Below are 19,416 nucleotides of genomic sequence, written 5' to 3'. Positions count from 1 at the left end.
TGAAGACCCTAGAATCTTATAAAGTGATTGAAGGAAAAGCCACTGAAGGAAGAGTAGCACAAGGCTGACCATTGGTTTTAAGTCATGCTTTATAGTAAAGAACAAACTAAATTGTACCTATATCCGTATGATGTTCATAAATCTTGCTCAAATTGTTACTTTGTTCTTCTTGGTCCTTCAAGCAACCATCAGAAAAGTTATCAATTTGTTTGTGGTACTGGATTTGGATAAGGATTAGATGTGGAAAAAAGTAATGATCCAAAAGATCTGGTAGTGAGTGAGTTCAACCTAACCGAGGTGAATCAACAAACAACTGGAGTGCATGTCTTGAAGAAATTCTATTGTTCTTCTCGAGCTTGTAAACGATCGATAAATAAAGCTAAGCGCAAGTAGAGAGATGTAAATTTGGAGTTCCACATGTTTTGCTATATCTCGATTCTTTCGAATTTAAAGCTGCAACGATTATCAAAAACCTAATTGAATTCCTCAACGCTTTCATCTTCAACTCCTTAATCGTCCAAGGATTATCAATCATTTTCTCAATATTCTCGAGTCTTGATCCCCAATTCTATATTAATGAAAACCCTATTATCTGATAACCTATTGCTTATCCTCACCAAACACAATCAGCACTTGTTACTCAACGAATCTTAGAAATCCTTGTCTTTCAAGTACTTACCAACATACCAAATCACAACTTTAGTAGCAACTTCATCAATGGTGGGTTCATCCGATCTTCACGAAACCGATGAAAGTCATGAAGCGACTAATGAGGACTTATTTGTGCGTTGGAATGTCAGATTTTTCCCTTTTTTTGAATGACGGATGCATTAAAAAACACTAGCAAGAGGCTAGCACAGAGGTACAAATTACAAGCATGAAACAAGGGAATATTTGATCACTTATCTAAGGACCAATGTCTGTTTAATTCAGAGATCAGTAGTTGCTTCGAAAAGCACACTTTGCTATTTAATTTGGAAGTTGTAATTGATTTAAAGACTTATCTAAGTGGGAGACTGTTGGATTAGGTGTGTAAGCCTTTAACTAAATTATTATAAACTAAAATTATTAGCAAAGTCCTTTGCGGTTGCCCTCAAACGTAGTAAGAGACCGTAATGCTATTTGGAGAGAGAAAATGATGTATTAATTTATTATATGATTAATAAATTACTTAGAAATCAAAATAAATAATTTGTTAATATATTTTGAGAAAAATATATTATTTCAAAATTATATTTTTTAATTATAAATTAATCATAAATTAATTGGAATTAATTTTGGGATTGATTGGAATAGTTAAGAGTGGAAAAACTAAAAGTGACAATGTTCAAAATATTGAGCATTGACCAATTCTATAACCTCCCTTTATGGTGGACGGTTTTAGATGACTTCTAGCGCTTTTCTTGGGTTCTAAAGATACTTGGGGGGGGGGGGGGGGGAGCAAACGGGATAAGGCTTATCCAAGGAAACCTTCCTTATTCTGGCTCCCTTGATCACTATATAAACCCTCCTTGTGCGTCATATTTTGGCCTTCATACCTCTATAAGGAATTCTGAAAATTCCTTCATACCTCTTAAGCCTCCAACTGCTAGGGTTTGAGTGTTAGCCATCAAAGGCACGAGATTTCTGATGCTGGCTTTCTGAAGTTCTACCAATAATGATTTCTATCTTATTTACAATAATAAACTAAAAGGTATGTTTTCTGTTGTCCCTTCTCCTAAATCGAAAATACCAATGTACTTTAGGGTTCTTGAATTCAAATTGTTGTTTACACATCATAATGAGAACATAGATCTTTTAGGTTGTATGCGAATTTAGGGTTTTATGTTTTCCACCAAAAATATGATCTTTGTTATCTATAAAGCCCTTCAAATATGATACCTTTTTTAAGTTCACTCATCCATTCCTGCTTGCAAGTGTCCCCAACACCTCTAAGATTCACTGACAAACAATTCATTGGATGACCTTTCTAACACCTTTGCCTTTAACCACCATCCTCATGGCTTCCTCTGCACCCGTCATCTGATAACCAATGGACATCCCCAAATCCAAGGTCTTGTTTACTTCCACTTCCGTAGAGTTAGCTGACGATGACAAAGGGCTTAAATTACTTGATGGCGTCCCTATTCCTGCTTCTTTTCTTGCATAAGAACACCTCAATTTACCTTTTTTGTTCATCGATTCTCTTATTATATCTTTGAATTTAACCGATATTCTCTCTCTCTCTCTCTCTCTCTCTCTCTCTCTCTCTCTCTCTCTCTCTCTCTCTCTTCATTTAAATACGAGTGAGAACGACTGTGTGAGAAACATGAATCTCTAGAAAATGTGTTATTTATGTCTGGTATATTAGAGTTATTGGCTTTTGTGATTTGTTATTTGAAATATCAATGAGGCAATTATTTCTTAACAAATCCTGTAGGCTACTAGTATTTTGCAGCCCAACAAGAACCGGGCCGAATCTTTTCCTAACCATTGCTTTTTAATTATATATTAATTTTAAAAAAAAAATATATCATTAAGGGTATATTGGTTACTTTATATGGCCCTGACCCTTGTTTTTTAACGGATTCAAATGGACATCCAACATAGGGACCATCGGCGTGCTAAGTTTTGTTGAAATAGACCACTGGTGTGCATGGTTTGCTCCATAAGGACCATTCATGCAAAAAATATTTCATAAATACTATTTTAGTGAAAAAATTAAAACCATAAGGACCTTTTGTGAAAATTTGTCTTAAAAGTATGTATCTCCGTGTTCAATCCGCGTATGTATAAAAAGGTATCCATTAACAACTCAAACTTGCATAGAGTATCACGAGAGAGACACTGAACCCAACAACTCCCCCCAAAAATGCTGGACTCTTTAACTTCCCATTTTTAGCAAAAAAATGATGGCCATGTTCCAAAAAAAAGGAGCAAGTGAGAGCAGGTAGCCATTATCAACCTACTTGCCTCGGCCTTCATCTTAACATACCATTTCATGCATGTGTATATATAGCTCACCATCTCATGCATCCTTCCATCATTCATCCAAGCTTTTCATCATCTTCTCCAAATCAAAACCCTAATCAGATTAATTTCCATCATAAACTGAAAAATGAAGGCAGGTCCACTACAGCTTGGTGTTGCTCCACCTGCCAATAGAGGAATTGCCATACTTGACTTCTTCCTCAGGATCATCGCCATTGTTGGAACCCTTGCTAGTGCAATCGCCATGGCTACAACCAACCAAACACTTCCATTTTTCTCTCAGTTCATCAGGTTCAGAGCAAAGTTCAACGATCTTCCTTCCTTCACGTAAGTTCTAAGTAGTCCCTATGTTCTTAGCAACTTCCTAAGTTAATTACCCTAACTTATAATATAGCGTAATTTTTTTTTATTTATAATTTATAATTAAACGCTCGTGTTAATTATCAACATATATCTGTTTTACGTGCTAACTATTTGTTCATAAAACCAGGTTTTTCGTTGTGGCAAGTTCCATAGTGAGCGCGTATCTCATTCTTTCTCTAGGGTTTTCAATCCTACACATAGCAAAGTCTAATTTGGTCAACTCTAGGGTCCTCTTGCTTTTACTTGACACGGTAAGTCTCGAATACCCATCTTTTAACTGTTTGTTACGCAAAAAAGTGGTACGATATTTGGTTGCGACTGAGACTAGACGACTGCTCAAATTAGATAAAAAAAATGCCTAAGAAAGCTTGTCTAGTGTCGTGTAATGAATGCAACTTAAGGGTCTTGAGTTCAAATCTTCTTGAACGTCTTTATAACTTAATGGGTGTTTATGCAGGCGGCAATGGGGTTACTTATGGCGGGTTCAGCAGCAGCAACAGCGATAGTACAGTTGGCACACAAGGGCAACAATAAGGTCAACTGGTTCGCGATCTGTCAACAATATAACTCTTTTTGCAAACGTGTATCGGGATCTTTAATCGGGTCTTATGCAGGAGTTGTTGTTTTGATTCTTTTGATCTTGCTTTCGGGTGTAGCTCTTTCTCGTCGTTGATTTCTTTTTCTTTTGTCTTTTGATTGTTTTTTATGCACTGTGTGCTTTACGCAATTGTATGTTTTTTGCGTGTGTTTGGTTTATGGTGTATATTTCTAGTGTTTCTGATTGTGACACTATAATTTGTAATGAAATTTGTATTAATTTGATTTGATCAATACCCTATTTCTGATTTCTTGATATTAATACAATATACCATGATGTTCTGGTGATTGAATCGCAAATATGTTGTTATTTTGCAAAAGGTGACAAGATAATTTCTTGAATAGCAAAAAGATAGAAGTAGTTGACATTCTCCTCTAAAAGATGTAATTCGGATAAAACGGGAATTGACATTTTTGGTCACTACATGACACTTAGGCCCTACAATCCCCAATCACCAACAACTTTAACTTTAGTTGGTATACTCTATCTGTTACTGATTGAAGAACAGAAATTATGATTGTAACGATAGTAACTGAACATAGAAGAATGATAAGGAAGAAGATGATATAATATTTAGAAGATAAACACAAATTGTTTCGGGGTTAACCCCCCCCCCCCCCCCCCCCCCCCCCTCTCTCTATATATATATATATATATATATATATATATATATATATATATAGGGTTAGGTTCATGTAAGACGGCCTAATTTTGTGAGACCGTGAAACACATTTTTTTTATTTATTTTTTATTTTTTTAAAATTTTTTTTAGTTGATTCAAGTTCCGAAAATAATATTTAATTTTTTTTTTTTATTTTTCCATTTATTTTGCATTTTATAATTATTTTTAGAATATGTACAGTGTAATATTCTATTTAGAATATTTCACGTATTTTTTTAAAAAAATAGGATTTTTTTTATTATTTTTAGTTAATTTAAGTTCCGAAAATAATATTTAAAAAAAGAATTTTTAGATTTTTCCATTTATTTTGCATTTTAAAATTATTTTTTAGAATATGTCAGTATAATATTCTATTTAGAATATTTCACGTATTTTTCAAAAATAATAAAAAAAACAGGATTTTTTTTATTTTTTACTTTTTTTTGTTAATTCAAGTTCCGAAAATAATATTTAAAAAAAGAATTTTTGGATTTTTCCATTTATTTTGCATTTTAAAATTATTTTTAGATTTGGTCTCACGGTCTCACAAAATTAGAATGGTCTCAAATGAACCTGAACATATATATATATATATATATATATATATATATATATATATATATATATATATATATATATATATATATATATATAAAGTGATATTTATAATTATAATTCTCTTTTTTAGAAAATAATTAAATTTATCATTAATATCAGCGATAAAATTCTACCAGAATAAATTCGTATTTAGGTTTTCATGTATAGGTCCGTGTTTTGTTTATGGACTCACTCACTTAAAATACTAAAAAGTTGAATATAATATGAAGAACGGGAGTGTATTCTACTATAATACAGTCTCATTTTGTTAGAATATGATCTCATGCTACTAGAATACACTTTCGTTCTCCATGTTCTATGAAACTTTTGTTGTATTTTGAGTGAGTGGTCTTGAGACAAAATATGAACCATACATGAAAAACTAGACGCGAATTTATTCTGAAAGAATATTATTATTGATATTAATGATGATTTTAGTTAGTTCACATAAAAAAGGCATTATAATTATGAATATCACTTAAATACATATAATTGTGGAAATCATTTAATTTCTATCATTATTTGATTAAATAATAATTTAATTTTTACTATATTCTTATTGGTGTATTCTCGTACACAATATATGTGAGAAACATTTGAACCTAGATCTCTCTCTCTCTCTCTCTCTCTCTCTCTATATATATATATATATATATATATATATATATATATATATATATATATATATATATATATATATATATATATATATATGGCTAACATTTTTGTGTGTGATTAAACCAATAAAGTATATAACCATAGCTTAAAGTTAGATAACTTACCTTATTTAAGAAAATACAGATTGATCATGGAACCTAAGATATCAGATAAGGTAGCAACAACATAAGGGATGTTTTCAATGTACAACTATAATTGCATAGTTTTCAGATCAATACACGAGCCAAGTACACAATATACATGCAAACTATAATATGTATAGTTTGGGATTTCAATACACAATTTTACAATTTCAAGAACTTATACAATAATAAACATATAAACTATGATGGGTTTAGTTTATGATATACATTACTACTTTCGGATTTCAAGGGTACAACATTAGATAATTATTTAAGTATAATTATTGTTACATTATAAGCATACAAACAGATGCAAATACAAGAGAACAATTCAGAGCCACACTTAAACTAGTTAATACAGGATTGTGAGACATCTCTTCAACAGTACCCTTCAGGGTACGTAATAAATCCTATCATGTAGTATAACCAGAGTCTCCTGGAGGGAGAGCGTGAGATTTGTCAATAGATCTATTCAGGATTAACAATCCCACACCTGAACTGACAACTATAGTTAGGCAGACACGCCTAGGGTGACAAATGTCATATAGTTGACACTAGAAGAACGTCGTAAAGGTCGCTAGGTCATATAAAGCATGGTTATATGACTCACAATAGTATAAACTAACCTTTGTTTACGGGATTTCATTCTTCATTTAGTTTTATTTAAATTAATAGAACTAGTATAGATACTGGTGGTACCCAAGGTTTTCAAACATAACGTACTATACATACTGGCGGTAGCTTGGGTTTCCAAATAAAACATACTATACTCACAAGTGTTAATCAAGGTTTTCGAATAAAATACATTAACGAGCATACGTATTAGAAAATATTGGATTTTCTTAGGAGAGATGCATACAATTTATAGAATTCAATGACTGGTTTTCACTACAAAAACATTCTTATGAACTCACCAGCTTAATGCTGATACTCTTTCAAAATCGTTTGTATTCTCTGGAAATCAGTAGACAGGTACTCCCACCGGCTTTTGAGAAGACGGAGTATATAGAGTAACATCTTTATATTTTGCTACTTTTGATGTACAAAAACAATGAATCAAACAGATGTAAATATTCATATCTTAATGTAATAGTTGTGCTTACTTTGATTACTATGATGCAATTGTTGTGATACTTTACATGACGTCTTCCACCCCCGAACGTTTCCGCCGTTTCGGTTTGGGGGTGTGATAGATTGGTATCAGAGCTATTGTTTATAGTGAACTAAGTATACCGAACCTTATATGGTATACAACTATAAACGGTAAGGGGCCGAAGAGCTCTGAACTAAAAGTATACTTTTAAAATATAAGTATTTTATAAGAAGTATACAAGTATACATACGTACCAAAGACAATATTGTAAGTAGAATAAAATAAAAGTATTTGGATGTTGGACACTGCAGTTAAACCTGGATAGTTATGTAATCACGATTGGGATCAATATAGCCTGATTAACTATATTTATTTGAGACATGACAAACATGTGTTTGGGAATGACTGTGGTGTTGCGGCAAGCCTAAAACTTACCAAATTTATACAACAAGATATTGACCGGACAAATCATACAACTTAAATACTATAGGAGTATTTTAGCTAGAGCCGAATACAGTGTATAGATTCATTCCAAGTGTTGCTACTCATTTCTGCGTAGCGATAATTTACTTTTATTGGTAACTTTTCTCTGTTTATCACTTAATAGAACACTTTATCTATCAGGCTGAGATATATCTTGTTTCATATCTCTTGATTCAAAAATCTAGGGGACTTACCATCCTCTTCCTCCTGATTATCTATCAGGTTGAGACCCAACAGAAAGAATAACAATCCCCCAATGGATCTGACGCCACCACCTCCCCAGTTCGATCTTGCCATGTTCTAGGCAACAGTTACAACTGCTATGGCTACCGCGATGTCACAGATTAATTCTGGCGGCTCTAGCGGGTCAGGAACTGGTACCTATCCCCTCAATCTTGATGGTAGTTAGGGACACCAGAAGGAGTGTTCCCACAAAGATTTCATGAATGCAAAGCCCAAATCCTTCGACGACAATAGAGGTGTCATTGCCCTAACCCGGTGGTTCGAGAAGATCGAATCAGTTTTCGAGATCCGTGTGTGCTCCAAGGCAAGATAGGTGAAGTTCGCCGCCTGCACCTTCACCGATAAAGCATTGACTTGGTGGAATAGCCAAGTCAAATCCTTAACTCTGCCAGTAGCAAACGCCATGGGTTGGGAGAGTTTAAAGGAACTTATGCTTGCTGAGTACTGCCCAAGGGGCGAGATGCAGAAGTTAGAGCACGAGCTTTGGAATCTAAAGATGAAGGGTTTCTACATTGCCACATATACAACTAGATTCTACGATCTAGCTCTTCTCTGTCCAAGAATGGTCACACCAGAAAGCAAGAAGATAGAGAGGTAAATTTGTGGATTGATGCCCCCAACTCAAGGAAATGTTTTGGCTGCTAAACCTCTCACATTTGACAGCGCCAAGTGCCTGCCACAGACCCTGATAGATCATGGGGTTGATATTGATGAAGTGGCAGCCGCTCCCGAACGATCAAAGGCAAGTGGTGGGAAGAAGAAGTTTTGGAATAAGCGAAAGGGCCAGTCTTCGCAAGATCCCTCCAAGAAACAACAAGTAGTGGCAGTTCATGTTGCTATCACTCCTGTTGTTGTTCCTGCAGCTCAAGCACCTGCTAGTAGATATGTTGGTACTCTTCCAAGGTGCGACAAGTGCAATTTTCATCATCATGGACCCTACCGTGAATTGCTGTGCAAAAGCTATGGCAAGAAGGGGCACACAACTCAAGTTTGCAAAACACCAGCCCAACCAACCATTCAGGCTCCTGGAGCGAGTGTTAGTAATCCCTATTATGGATGTGGGGAGAACGGGCACATCAAGAGGAATTATCCCAAGGAAGCAACAACTGGTAACACAGGGAGAGTGCTAGCGATGGGCCAGGAGGAGGCAATTGTTGATCCCACCGTTGTTACGGGTACGTTCCTCCTTGACAACTCTTATGCATGCATTCTTTTCGATTTTGGTGCGAAGAGAAGTTCTGTTAGTCATGCATTCAAGCATTTTCTCAAGCATAAACCCCATCCCTCAACTGAAACATTCACTGTTGAGATGGTGAACGGAAAGAAAGAGAGCACTAACGATATATTCATCGGCTGTACCCTTACCCTAAACGACCATTCCTTTCTAATCGACCTTATGCCGGTTTCCATAAAAAGCTTCGACGTCATCATTGGCATCGATTGGTTGAGCCCTAATCATGCTGATATACTTTGTTATGAAAAATTCATCCGCCTCAATCTTCCCTCTGACGAAGCCCTCATTATTTATGGTTATAAACTCAGCTTAAACCTCCGTATCATTTCATGCATCAAAGCTCAGAAATATCTGCGAAAGGAATGCCATGCATTCCTAGCCCATGTCGTTAACGAGAAGCAGGAAGTTAAATATCTCGAGAGCATCCCCGAAGTATACAACTTCTTAGATGTCTTTCCCGAAGATCTTCCCGAAATCCCTCTCGAACTCCAAGTCGAGTTCCGTATCGACTTAATTCCCAGAGCTATGCCCGTAGCTAAATCCCCTACCGTCTAGCGCCGGAAAAAATGCAAGAGTTATCCAGCCAACTCAATGAACTACTCAAAAAGGGATTCATCAGACTGAGTTCCTCACCCTGGGGAGCCCCGATCTTATTTGTGAAAAAGAAGGATGAATCTTTTCAGATGTGCGTAGATTATCGTGAACTGAACAATCTTACTATCAAAAATCTCTATCCTACTCCCCGAATCGACGGCCTCTTCAATCAACTTCAAGGAGCCAGCTACTTTTTGAAAATAGACTTAAGATCAAGGTACCACTAGCTATGAGTCCATGAGGGTGATGTTCCTAAGACAACATTTCAAACTCGATATGGTCACTATGAGTTTGTAGTGTACCCTTTAGTTAGGGAGAACAGAAAGAAACTGCATTTCAAACATTAAAGCAGGCCCTATGCAGTCCACCTATCTTGTCTCTGCCTAAAGGGACGGGGGACTAGGTGGTCTCATGTGATGCATCCAATCAGGGCCTAGGCTGTGTGCTCATGCAACGAGGAAAGGTTATTGCTTATGCCTCGAGACAGATGAAAACACATGAGGTCAACTATACAAGTCACGATTTGGAGTTGGGAGCAGTGGTCTTTGATTTAAAGATTTTGAGACATTATCTCTACAGAACCAAGTGTACTGTCTTCACTGACCATAAGAGCCTACATCATATCATTGATCAGAAAGAATTGAACATGAGGCAACGGAGGTAGGTAGAGCTACTCAGTGATTATGAGTGTGAAATACGCTACCACCCCGGAAAGGCCAATGTGGTAGCGGATGCCCTCAGTTGGAAAGAGTATTCAGGTCATAAAGTGAAGGCACTAACAATGACCATCCATTCCTATTTGTCCGCTCAAATCAGAAAGACTCAGGTGGAAGCCTTGAAACCGGAGAACAGGTCGGATGAAGCCTTGAGAGGAATGGAAAAGAAGTTAGAGGTCAAGGAAGACAGAGTCTATTATTTCATGAATTTGATCTGGACCCCAAAGTTCGGTGGTTACAAAGATGTTGTCATGAGCGAAGCCCATAAAACTCGATACTCCGTTCACCCAGGTTTGGATAAGATGTATCTGGATCTCAAAAAATTATATTTGTGGCCAAATATAAAAGCAAAGATTGCTACCTTCTTAGGCAAATGATTTGCGCCAAGGTGAAGGTTGAATATTAGAAGCCCTCAGGTCTACTTCAACAGCCAGAAATACCTGAGTGGAAGTGAGAAAGGATTACGATGGATTTTATAACTAAATTACCCAAATATACGAGTGGGTACGACACCATATGGGTAATAATCGACCGATTAACTAAATCCGCCCACTTCCTGCCAATAAAAGAAATATTCAAGATGGAAAGACTTACACGGATCTACATCAAAGAGATAGTTTGTCTGCATGGTGTACCTATGTCCATTATCTCTGATCGGGATAACAGATTCACCTTGAGATTTTGCCAGTCACTGCAGAAGGCTCTTGGAACTAAGCTGGATATGAGCATTGCTTACCATCCACATATAGACGGGCAGAGTGAGAGGACCGTTCAGACCTTAAAAGACATGTCGAGAGCATGTGTTATAGATTTTGGTAAGTCATGGGACACCCATTTTCCCTTGTTCGAATTCTCCTACAACAACAGTTACCATACCAGTATCAAGGCTGTTCCGTTTGAAACCCTTTATGGTCGTACGTGCAGATCCCCTCTATTTTGGGTTGAGGTGGGAGACACGCAGCTAGCCAAGGGGCAAGTCCCCGACAACACTCTAATAGTCCCAAAAATCATCCGTGAAACCACAAAAAAGATCGTACAAATCCGAAAACGACTAAAAGCTTCAAGAGATAGACAAAAGAGCTATGCCAATAAGAGATGAAAACCCTTGGAGTTCCAGGTTGGTGACCGTTTTCTATTGAAGGTCTCAACTTGGAAAGGCATGATACGCTTTGGAAAGCGTGGAAAGCTGAATCCGAGATAGATAGGACCATTCGAGATCCTTGCTAGGATCGGTCCCGTAGCATACAAACTTCGTCTACCCCAGGAACTTAGCAACATTCATCCAATCTTCCACATCTCGAACTTTAAAAAGTGTTTGTCTGACGAAACCCTCGCGATCCCTCTTGATGAGATCGAGATCAATGAGAACCTTAACTTCGTTGAAGAACCAATCGATATCATGGATCGGGAAATCAAACGAATGAAATAAAGTCGCATACCGATAGTGAAGGTCTGATGGAATGCCAGGCGGGGACCTGAATTCACTTGGGAGCACGAAGATCAAATAAAATTGAAACATCCTCATCTTTTTTTGAGTCCATGATTTGTATTCTATGTTTGAATTTCAGGATGAAATCCCCTCTAACGGGGGATGATGTGATAACCCAAACCTTTCTTTGTTACAGATAGCCATTTTCCATCAAATAAAATTCATATTTTATTTTGTCCGTTAATTTCTATGGCTTGGAAAAATCATTAAGCTTTATATATATATATATATATATATATATATATATATATATATATATATATATACACACACACACACACACACACACACACATATATATATATATATATATATATATATATATATATATATATATATATATATATATATATAATTTGGAACCAAAACCATGCGAAATCTCGAGTTTTCCTTCAGACAAAACATCAGTTCACAGCCTGACTAGAGTTCACGACCGTAAACCCGTTTTCGGTCGGTGCTAGGTGGACCCCACCACCGACCATACCCCCAGCCTATATATACGGGACCCCCACCTTCATTTTAACCTTCTTGGCCAAAAACACTCTCATTCTCTCATTCTCTCTCTCTCTCTCTCTCTCTCTACCTATCGACCGTAAACCCTAAAACACCCTTATTTCTTCTGAAAGTCATCAAGAAATCGCCTTTGGAGGTTGTTTTGGAGCATCTAAAACACGTTTTCACCGAATTCAACATCATTGTTCTTGAGTTTACGAACGTACACCCTTCAAATCTTCAAAGATCGCAAATAATTCACGATCGTAAACGCTTCAAGAGGCTGTTCACGGTCGTAAACAGATCACGTCCGTAAGCCCCCCTTCACGACCGCAAACTCCTTCACACGGTGAATCTTGGCCACAAACTCCTTCACACCGTGAATCATGGCCGTGAACCCACTTTTCCACCTCAATCGAGTCTCCGTAACATTCCTAAACCAATAACAAGTGTTTTTCCAACGCTATAATAAATGGTTTCGCTAATAAAATACAATTATGCAATTACTTGTTGATTAGGATCCCGTTGAGTGCCGCACACATCAACCCGAAGGTCTTCATTTCTAGTTCGTTGTTCGACATTTCACGCAACCAATAGTGAGTTCATACCTCTATGCTTTTATTATTTTTAACGTTTTCAGGGGGGGGGGGGGGGGGGAATACAAGCCAAAAACAAATGATTTTTGTGATCTTATACAAATGAATTTCAATAGGTTTAAAACTTATGCAATTGATACAACCAAAAGATTTACATGTTTGATAATATATTGTCACACCCCCGAACCAGACGGCGGAAACGTCCGAGTGCTATTGTGACTTAATTGAATACCATCACAATGAATATACATGAATCATAACATCATTCACCACCATGCATTGAAATATTACAACATATATTGTTTACATTCGGTACATTGTTTGAACATTACATTTCCAATACTTAAACCGTACGATACTAATTTAAACAAAACACCAAGACATCACTGGATACCTATTCTTCGATTTACCTGTTACCTGAGAATACAAGTATTTTGAAAAACGTCAACATATGAAATGTTGGTGAGTTCATAAGTCATGTTTGAATGATAATGATTTTTGTGAAGTTTGAAAACCCAGAAAATCCGATATTTTCCTGAAACAAGTATTGTATATAAGAAAAAGTGTGGAGATCCATAGTATGCTTGTCGATTTTTGTAAGCGTGTATAATTGTTAAACCTTGTATACATCACATAGTTAAAAGTGTTGATTTCCCGGGAAAACCCGATGTTTTCCCAATACATAGAATTACATGTCTGATTTATTGTTATATCGATACGAGGATTGTTTCCGATAATTCCAAGTGACATTGGATTAATTATGGGTTGTGAGTCGTTATAATCACGCATTAACGAGAATGACTAGTTTATAACTACCAATTACAAACAATCCTTTTGGCGTCGTCCGTAAGACTCACTTAATCCAACCACCCTGACTTCTCATAGCCCCACAACCGAGGAGAAAAGAGGGTACGAAGCCCTCGTTATTTCCATAAGTCCTTCAAGGATATCGTGAATACGAAAGACACTTGGCCCGACTCGCATTTCACTTCTCGACTTTGCTAGCAGTACTAATGGACCCTTGGGGCCCAACAACACAATAAAGCTATTGAAAGTCCTTTTATATGGAATTAGGTCATAGAAGCCCAATAACATGTAAGTGCGTTCCCTTCGGGCCTAAAGATCATGCCATTGGGCTAGCTAGGCCCAACAAGTACGATTTGAAACTTTCAAGCCCAAAGATTGTGTATTAACTTCTCGAAAATTTTGCGTTTTTATTGAAGTACTAATGTTTGTTGATTTTTGTTTTGTAATTGATTCGAGACCGAATCAAATCGTTTGGTAACGATATTGGTGTTGAAGGTGTATTTGTAATTACGTTTCGCTGGTAGTTGTAGTGCTCGTATTTTATCTAATGAGATTTAGTTATTTATAAGTAAAAGTTTACCTTTTTGTGACCCTACTTGGATAAAATATACACTTTTAACCCTTTATATAAAAGAATTTCCATTTTAGTCCCTAACCATTTTTCTTGACACTTTAGCATCAAAACTTATTGAAAAAGACATTTTCAGTCAAGATTTACTTAATAAACAGATTAACTCCTTCAAAATGAGGTTTTCTCGGTTGGAAAACCCATTTTTCGCAATCTTTACAATTTTGGCCCAAAATGGAAAATTTTTGCATTTTTGATCCCTTTTGAATTTGAAAAGCATTTTGACCCTCAAAATAGTTTCAATACACTTGTAGTCCCCTGTTTTATGGAAACTTGCATTTTCAGCCCTTATATTTCGAAAATTTCACAATTTGGGCTTATTGGGCCGAAAAGCCCATTTTTAGCCCATTATGTTTAAAATTCACATTTTAAGCCCCTCCAAAGTGTTTTTATTCAGAAAAATTATCTTAAAAACTGTTTGGACTTGTTTCAACCTCCAAAAATTATCTTTTGTCGTTTTGGGCCCCTTAGTTTTGTATTTTTGACATTTTGAGTCCAAAAATGGGGTTTAAGTCCAAAAATGTTCATTTTAGCCAACTAAACTCTTTTACTAGACTTGATTAGTGTGAAATGGTATAAGTTATACTTATTTCATTCCTCATATTGTAGTTCTCGGTTTTTAGGTTCTTTTGGCTAACATAAACATCACAAATCACATAAAATCATACATATAAGCATAAAAATCACACAAGGCATACATTTACTCATAGATCTACACATTTGCTTGTATTCTCCCCCACAAAAACTTATAAAAACCGAAAAATAAGGGGGTATGAAGCTCACCTTGGGTGTGGTTTCGGTTTTGGAAGAAAAATGAGAAGAAAATTTGGCCTTAGCAACCCTCCTTGGAAGATCTCGAACTTAGATGATTCTAAGGTGCTAAATCATAAGTTTGAATGGATTAAGAGGTGATTCTTGAATGGAATGAAATAACTAGCTTATGGATCTAACATCAAATTACCTTAGATGATGTGTTTGTGGGAAAATCTCCTTGAAGCTTCCTAATTTTCGAACACGTGGAGAGGAGTGGAGAGAGTTTCTTTTGAGAGAGTTGAGTGAAGTGTGTGTGTGTGTGTTTTGGGTTTGGCCGAGAGAAGAAAAAAGAGAGGAGGATAGAGTGGTGATGGGATTGTTGCATGGAGATATGAGGCCTTAGCATGGGAATCCAAGAGATAATGGTGAGGTAGCTACCAAAAGTCAACCCTTCTTCCCTTGGGTTTGCAGTTTGGGCCGAGAGAGAGGAGAAAAGAGAAATAAAATTTGGGCTTTTTGCCCTTAAGCCCACCTTATAGATAATTTAGGTGATGTTTGGCTTAATTAAATCAAAGTATAATTTTTATGACCTATTAGGGCTAAATTAGGTTAATTATGGCCCAACATGGTTCATATAATTAATTTATTTCATTCTAGGCCCAATATGGCCCAAAATATTGAAATAATTGGAAGTGGGTCCAATTAGAGCCCATTTAAGAGTTCTAAGCCCAAGATGGTCAAAGTGGAAGCTTATTGGTCCATTGGGCCCAATAAGGAAGTCCTAGTCCAAAATGGACTTAAACAAGGACTTCTAGGGTTTCCAATTGCTTATTGACTACTTGAAATGCTTGCATGGGGTGTTTGTTTGAAATTTTATTGTCATAGAGTATGCATCATACATGCTCTTGTGTCTTTGATTCATACTTTGGCTTAATTGTTGTAATCTACAAGGCACAAAAATTTCTAGTTGTGACAAATATTGAGATATTTTATCCCTTTTGTAACATGCCGAGCATAAGGGACGTTTTCAACGTACATCCATAATTGCATAGTTTTCAGATCAATACACGAACCAAGTACACAATATACATGCAAACTATAATATGTATAGTTTGGGATTTCAATACACAATTTTACAATTTCAAGAACTTATGCAATAATAAACATATAAACTATGATGGGTTTAGTTTATGATATACATTACTACTTTCGGATTTCAAGGGTACAACATTAGATAATTATTTAAGTATAATTATTGTTACATTATAAGCATACAAACAGATGCAAATACAAGAGAACAATTCAGAGCCACACTTAAACTAGTTAATACAGGATTGTGAGACATCTCTTCAACTGTACCCTTCAGGGTACATAATAAATCCTATCATGTAGTATAACCAGAGTCTCCTGGAGGGAGAGCGTGAGATTTGTGAACAGATCTATTCGGGACTGACAAGCTCACACCTGAACTGTTAGCTACAGTTAGGCAGACACGCCTGGGTGATAAATACCATATATCCGACACTTAAAGAACGTTGTAAAGGTCACTAGGTTATATCAAACATGGTCATACGACTCACAATAGTATAAACTAACCTTTATTTACAAGATTTCATTATTCATTTAGTTTTATTTCAATTAATAGAGCTACTATACATACTGGTGGTAGCCAGAGTTTTCAAACAGAACGTACTTTACATACTGGCGATAACTAGGGTTTCCAAATAAAACATACTATACTCACAAGTGTTAATCAAGGTTTTTGAAGAAAATACAGTAACGAATACATATTAGAAAATATTGGATTTTCTTGGGAGGCATGCATATATTTTACAGAAATCAATGACTGGTTTTCAATACAAAAACATTCTTATGAACTTACCGACTTAATGCTGATACTCTTTCAAAATCACTTGTATTCTCAGGAAATCAGTAGACAGATACTCCTACCGGCTTTTGAGAAGACGGAGCATATAGAGTAACGTATTTATATTTTGCTACTTTTGATGTACACAAACAATGAATCAAACAAATGTAAATATTCATATATTAATGTAATGGTTGTACTTACTTTGATTACTATGATGCAATTTTTGTGATACTATACATGACGTCCTCCACCCCCGAATGTTTCCGCCTTTTCGGTTTGGGGGTGTGACCATAAATATTGTAAAAACATATAAATGAAACCACGTTCCATTAATTAAAAAATAGAAATTTGAAACCTAAATTATTTAAAAAATCATACAATAAACTATATAAAACTTTAGATTACTTAAAAAAATAAAAATTTAAAACAAAAAAACATAGAAAAATACTACTCGTCGTCAGAATCATCATCGGACGAAGAAGAAACTGAACCAAAAAATTATCCATTTTTTTAAAATTGTGTTTGTTTTGAATGTGTGTTTTTCTGTGAAAAAAATGTATAAAATGTATGTGTATATAGAGAATTTAATTAAATTTTGAAATTTTTTTTATTATTAAATTGCAAACAGTCAAAAAGGCCCAACGGTCAAAAAAATCAAACAACCAATTATCGAGTCCATCTTCTTCCGTTTTTGTACCCACATCACAGCCATACCACTAATCCTAGGAAAAGTGTTCATGTGTCTTCGGACATGCCAAGTCAGCATCATGCATGGTTTGTATACCCACTTCGGCCAGCATTAACGAACAATGATTTGGTTCGTCCCAATCTCTTATATTAAATGTAGGTTGGGTCTACGAGAAAATATGCTGGTGAAAATAATATAATGGTCATCTTAAAAAATATCTCCTATGCACCACTACGGACTATCCATATGATAATCATGTAACACTTACATGCATATGAAAAAACCCATTCAGAAAAATTAAGAAATATATTTTAAAGGAGCACTTTAGGCTGGCAGCCAAGTAAACCATGGGCACGTTCGACACAACAACTGGTAGCTGGTAGTGTTTTTTTTAAGTATTATATGAGATAACTTTTAGATTTGAAATGTTTTGTTTAAACTAAATGATAAAAGTTTGTAGTATTAAACAAAAGTTTTTATTCAAAACGGAACTTTTTGTCAAACAATACAAGTTAGAAGCTCCTAATCGTTCCGTAACAAATATGTTCATGCATATCGATCGACGGTGAATTTTTGCACGGTATTATGAAATATTTTTACTATTTATTAACTAATATATATATATATATATATATATATATATATATATATATATATATATATATATATATATATATATATATATATATATATATATATATATATAGATTGATTTTTCATTGTTAAACTGATATATGTGGATATTTAGACATTTCGCTTATCAACGTCTATTGGAATATGGTTATTATTTCTCAATGAATGCATAGAGAAGTGCTAAAGAGATTTCTATAGAAATGTAAGGATATTGTCTCTTTTCTAAAGGTAAATTTATATAGCTTCATTTGTTAACATTAATTACTAAATTAGATAATTGGTTGACAAAATAGATGTGCATACAACACCTTACAAAAAAAGAGGTGAACCCAAAATTAACTAGTAGCATTTTCAACCCATCAATCAAATTCAAACTGAACCCAAAATTAACAACTAGATATTTTCAATCCATTTAGAATAAATGGGTCAATCAATCCTATTTAGTTAAATAGTTTAGGTTGGATAAATATTTTCAATCCATTTTCAACCCACCAATATATATATATATATATATATATATATATATATATATATATATATATATATATACTAGCCGTTCGCGTGTAAAGCAGCAGCGGCAAATAGATTTTTTCTTCTAATTATTTTCATTCGGAAACATGTTATATTTCAAAAAAAAATACAAGACAAATATATATTACGATTGATAGGAATCCAAAAGTCCAAGCTAAAATCAAACAAATTTACATATGTCTATTTGAATTATTAACTAAATACTCAAATTACCCCCAAGTTAAGTGAATTTGGCCACTTAAAAAATAATAGAAAGAAACTTTTTATTAGCCTTGCTAAAATGTGTAAAGAACAAACCCGATTTACAATTACGGGTATACGGTTTAAGGTTTACGATTTGTGATTGTTATTTTTTGATAAACATTGAAAATGTAACATGTTTTTTAATATTCTCTTATCATAAAATTACAAGTAAAATATGTCTATTTGATTTATGTTTAGTTTTTTTGTTATCAACATTTTGAACTTATCGTAAAATTTGATATTTTTTGTGAAATGATTATCATTTCGCAAAAATAGAAATCTTGCAAAAAAACAAAAAAAATCCATTTATACGCAACTAATACACAAAAAATAT

At 35.0% G+C, this 19,416-nt stretch overlaps 1 protein-coding gene across 1 annotated transcript; it reads left to right on the top strand.

The window, feature by feature from the left end:
- Positions 1 to 2,842: 2,842 nt before the first annotated feature.
- On the top strand, positions 2,843 to 4,164 carry LOC145033909 (casparian strip membrane protein 1). The gene is made up of 3 exons (XM_078982390.1): positions 2,843 to 3,297; positions 3,461 to 3,584; positions 3,791 to 4,164. The coding sequence occupies exons 1-3, from the start codon at positions 3,098 to 3,100 to the stop codon at positions 4,004 to 4,006; spliced, it is 540 nt and encodes a 179-aa protein (XP_078838516.1). The 5' UTR covers positions 2,843 to 3,097; the 3' UTR covers positions 4,007 to 4,164.
- The last annotated feature ends 15,252 nt before the right edge of the window (positions 4,165 to 19,416 follow it).

This window comes from Lactuca saligna, chromosome 3 (genome assembly GCF_052625555.1).
Source record: "Lactuca saligna cultivar CGN05327 chromosome 3, ASM5262555v1, whole genome shotgun sequence".
Taxonomy (NCBI): Eukaryota; Viridiplantae; Streptophyta; class Magnoliopsida; order Asterales; family Asteraceae; genus Lactuca; species Lactuca saligna.
This window is presented reverse-complemented; position numbering and strand designations above follow the sequence as displayed.

What these genes read in the sequence shown, in the direction of transcription:
- LOC145033909 (XM_078982390.1), top strand. Translation starts at nt 3,098, where the DNA reads ATGAAGGCAGGTCCACTACAGCTTGGTGTTGCTCCACCTGCCAATAGA. An exon ending in AACGATCTTCCTTCCTTCAC is followed by an intron (nt 3,298 to 3,460) that starts GTAAGTTCTAAG and finishes TCATAAAACCAG; the next exon opens with GTTTTTCGTTGTGGCAAGTT. An exon ending in TCTTGCTTTTACTTGACACG is followed by an intron (nt 3,585 to 3,790) that starts GTAAGTCTCGAA and finishes GTGTTTATGCAG; the next exon opens with GCGGCAATGGGGTTACTTAT.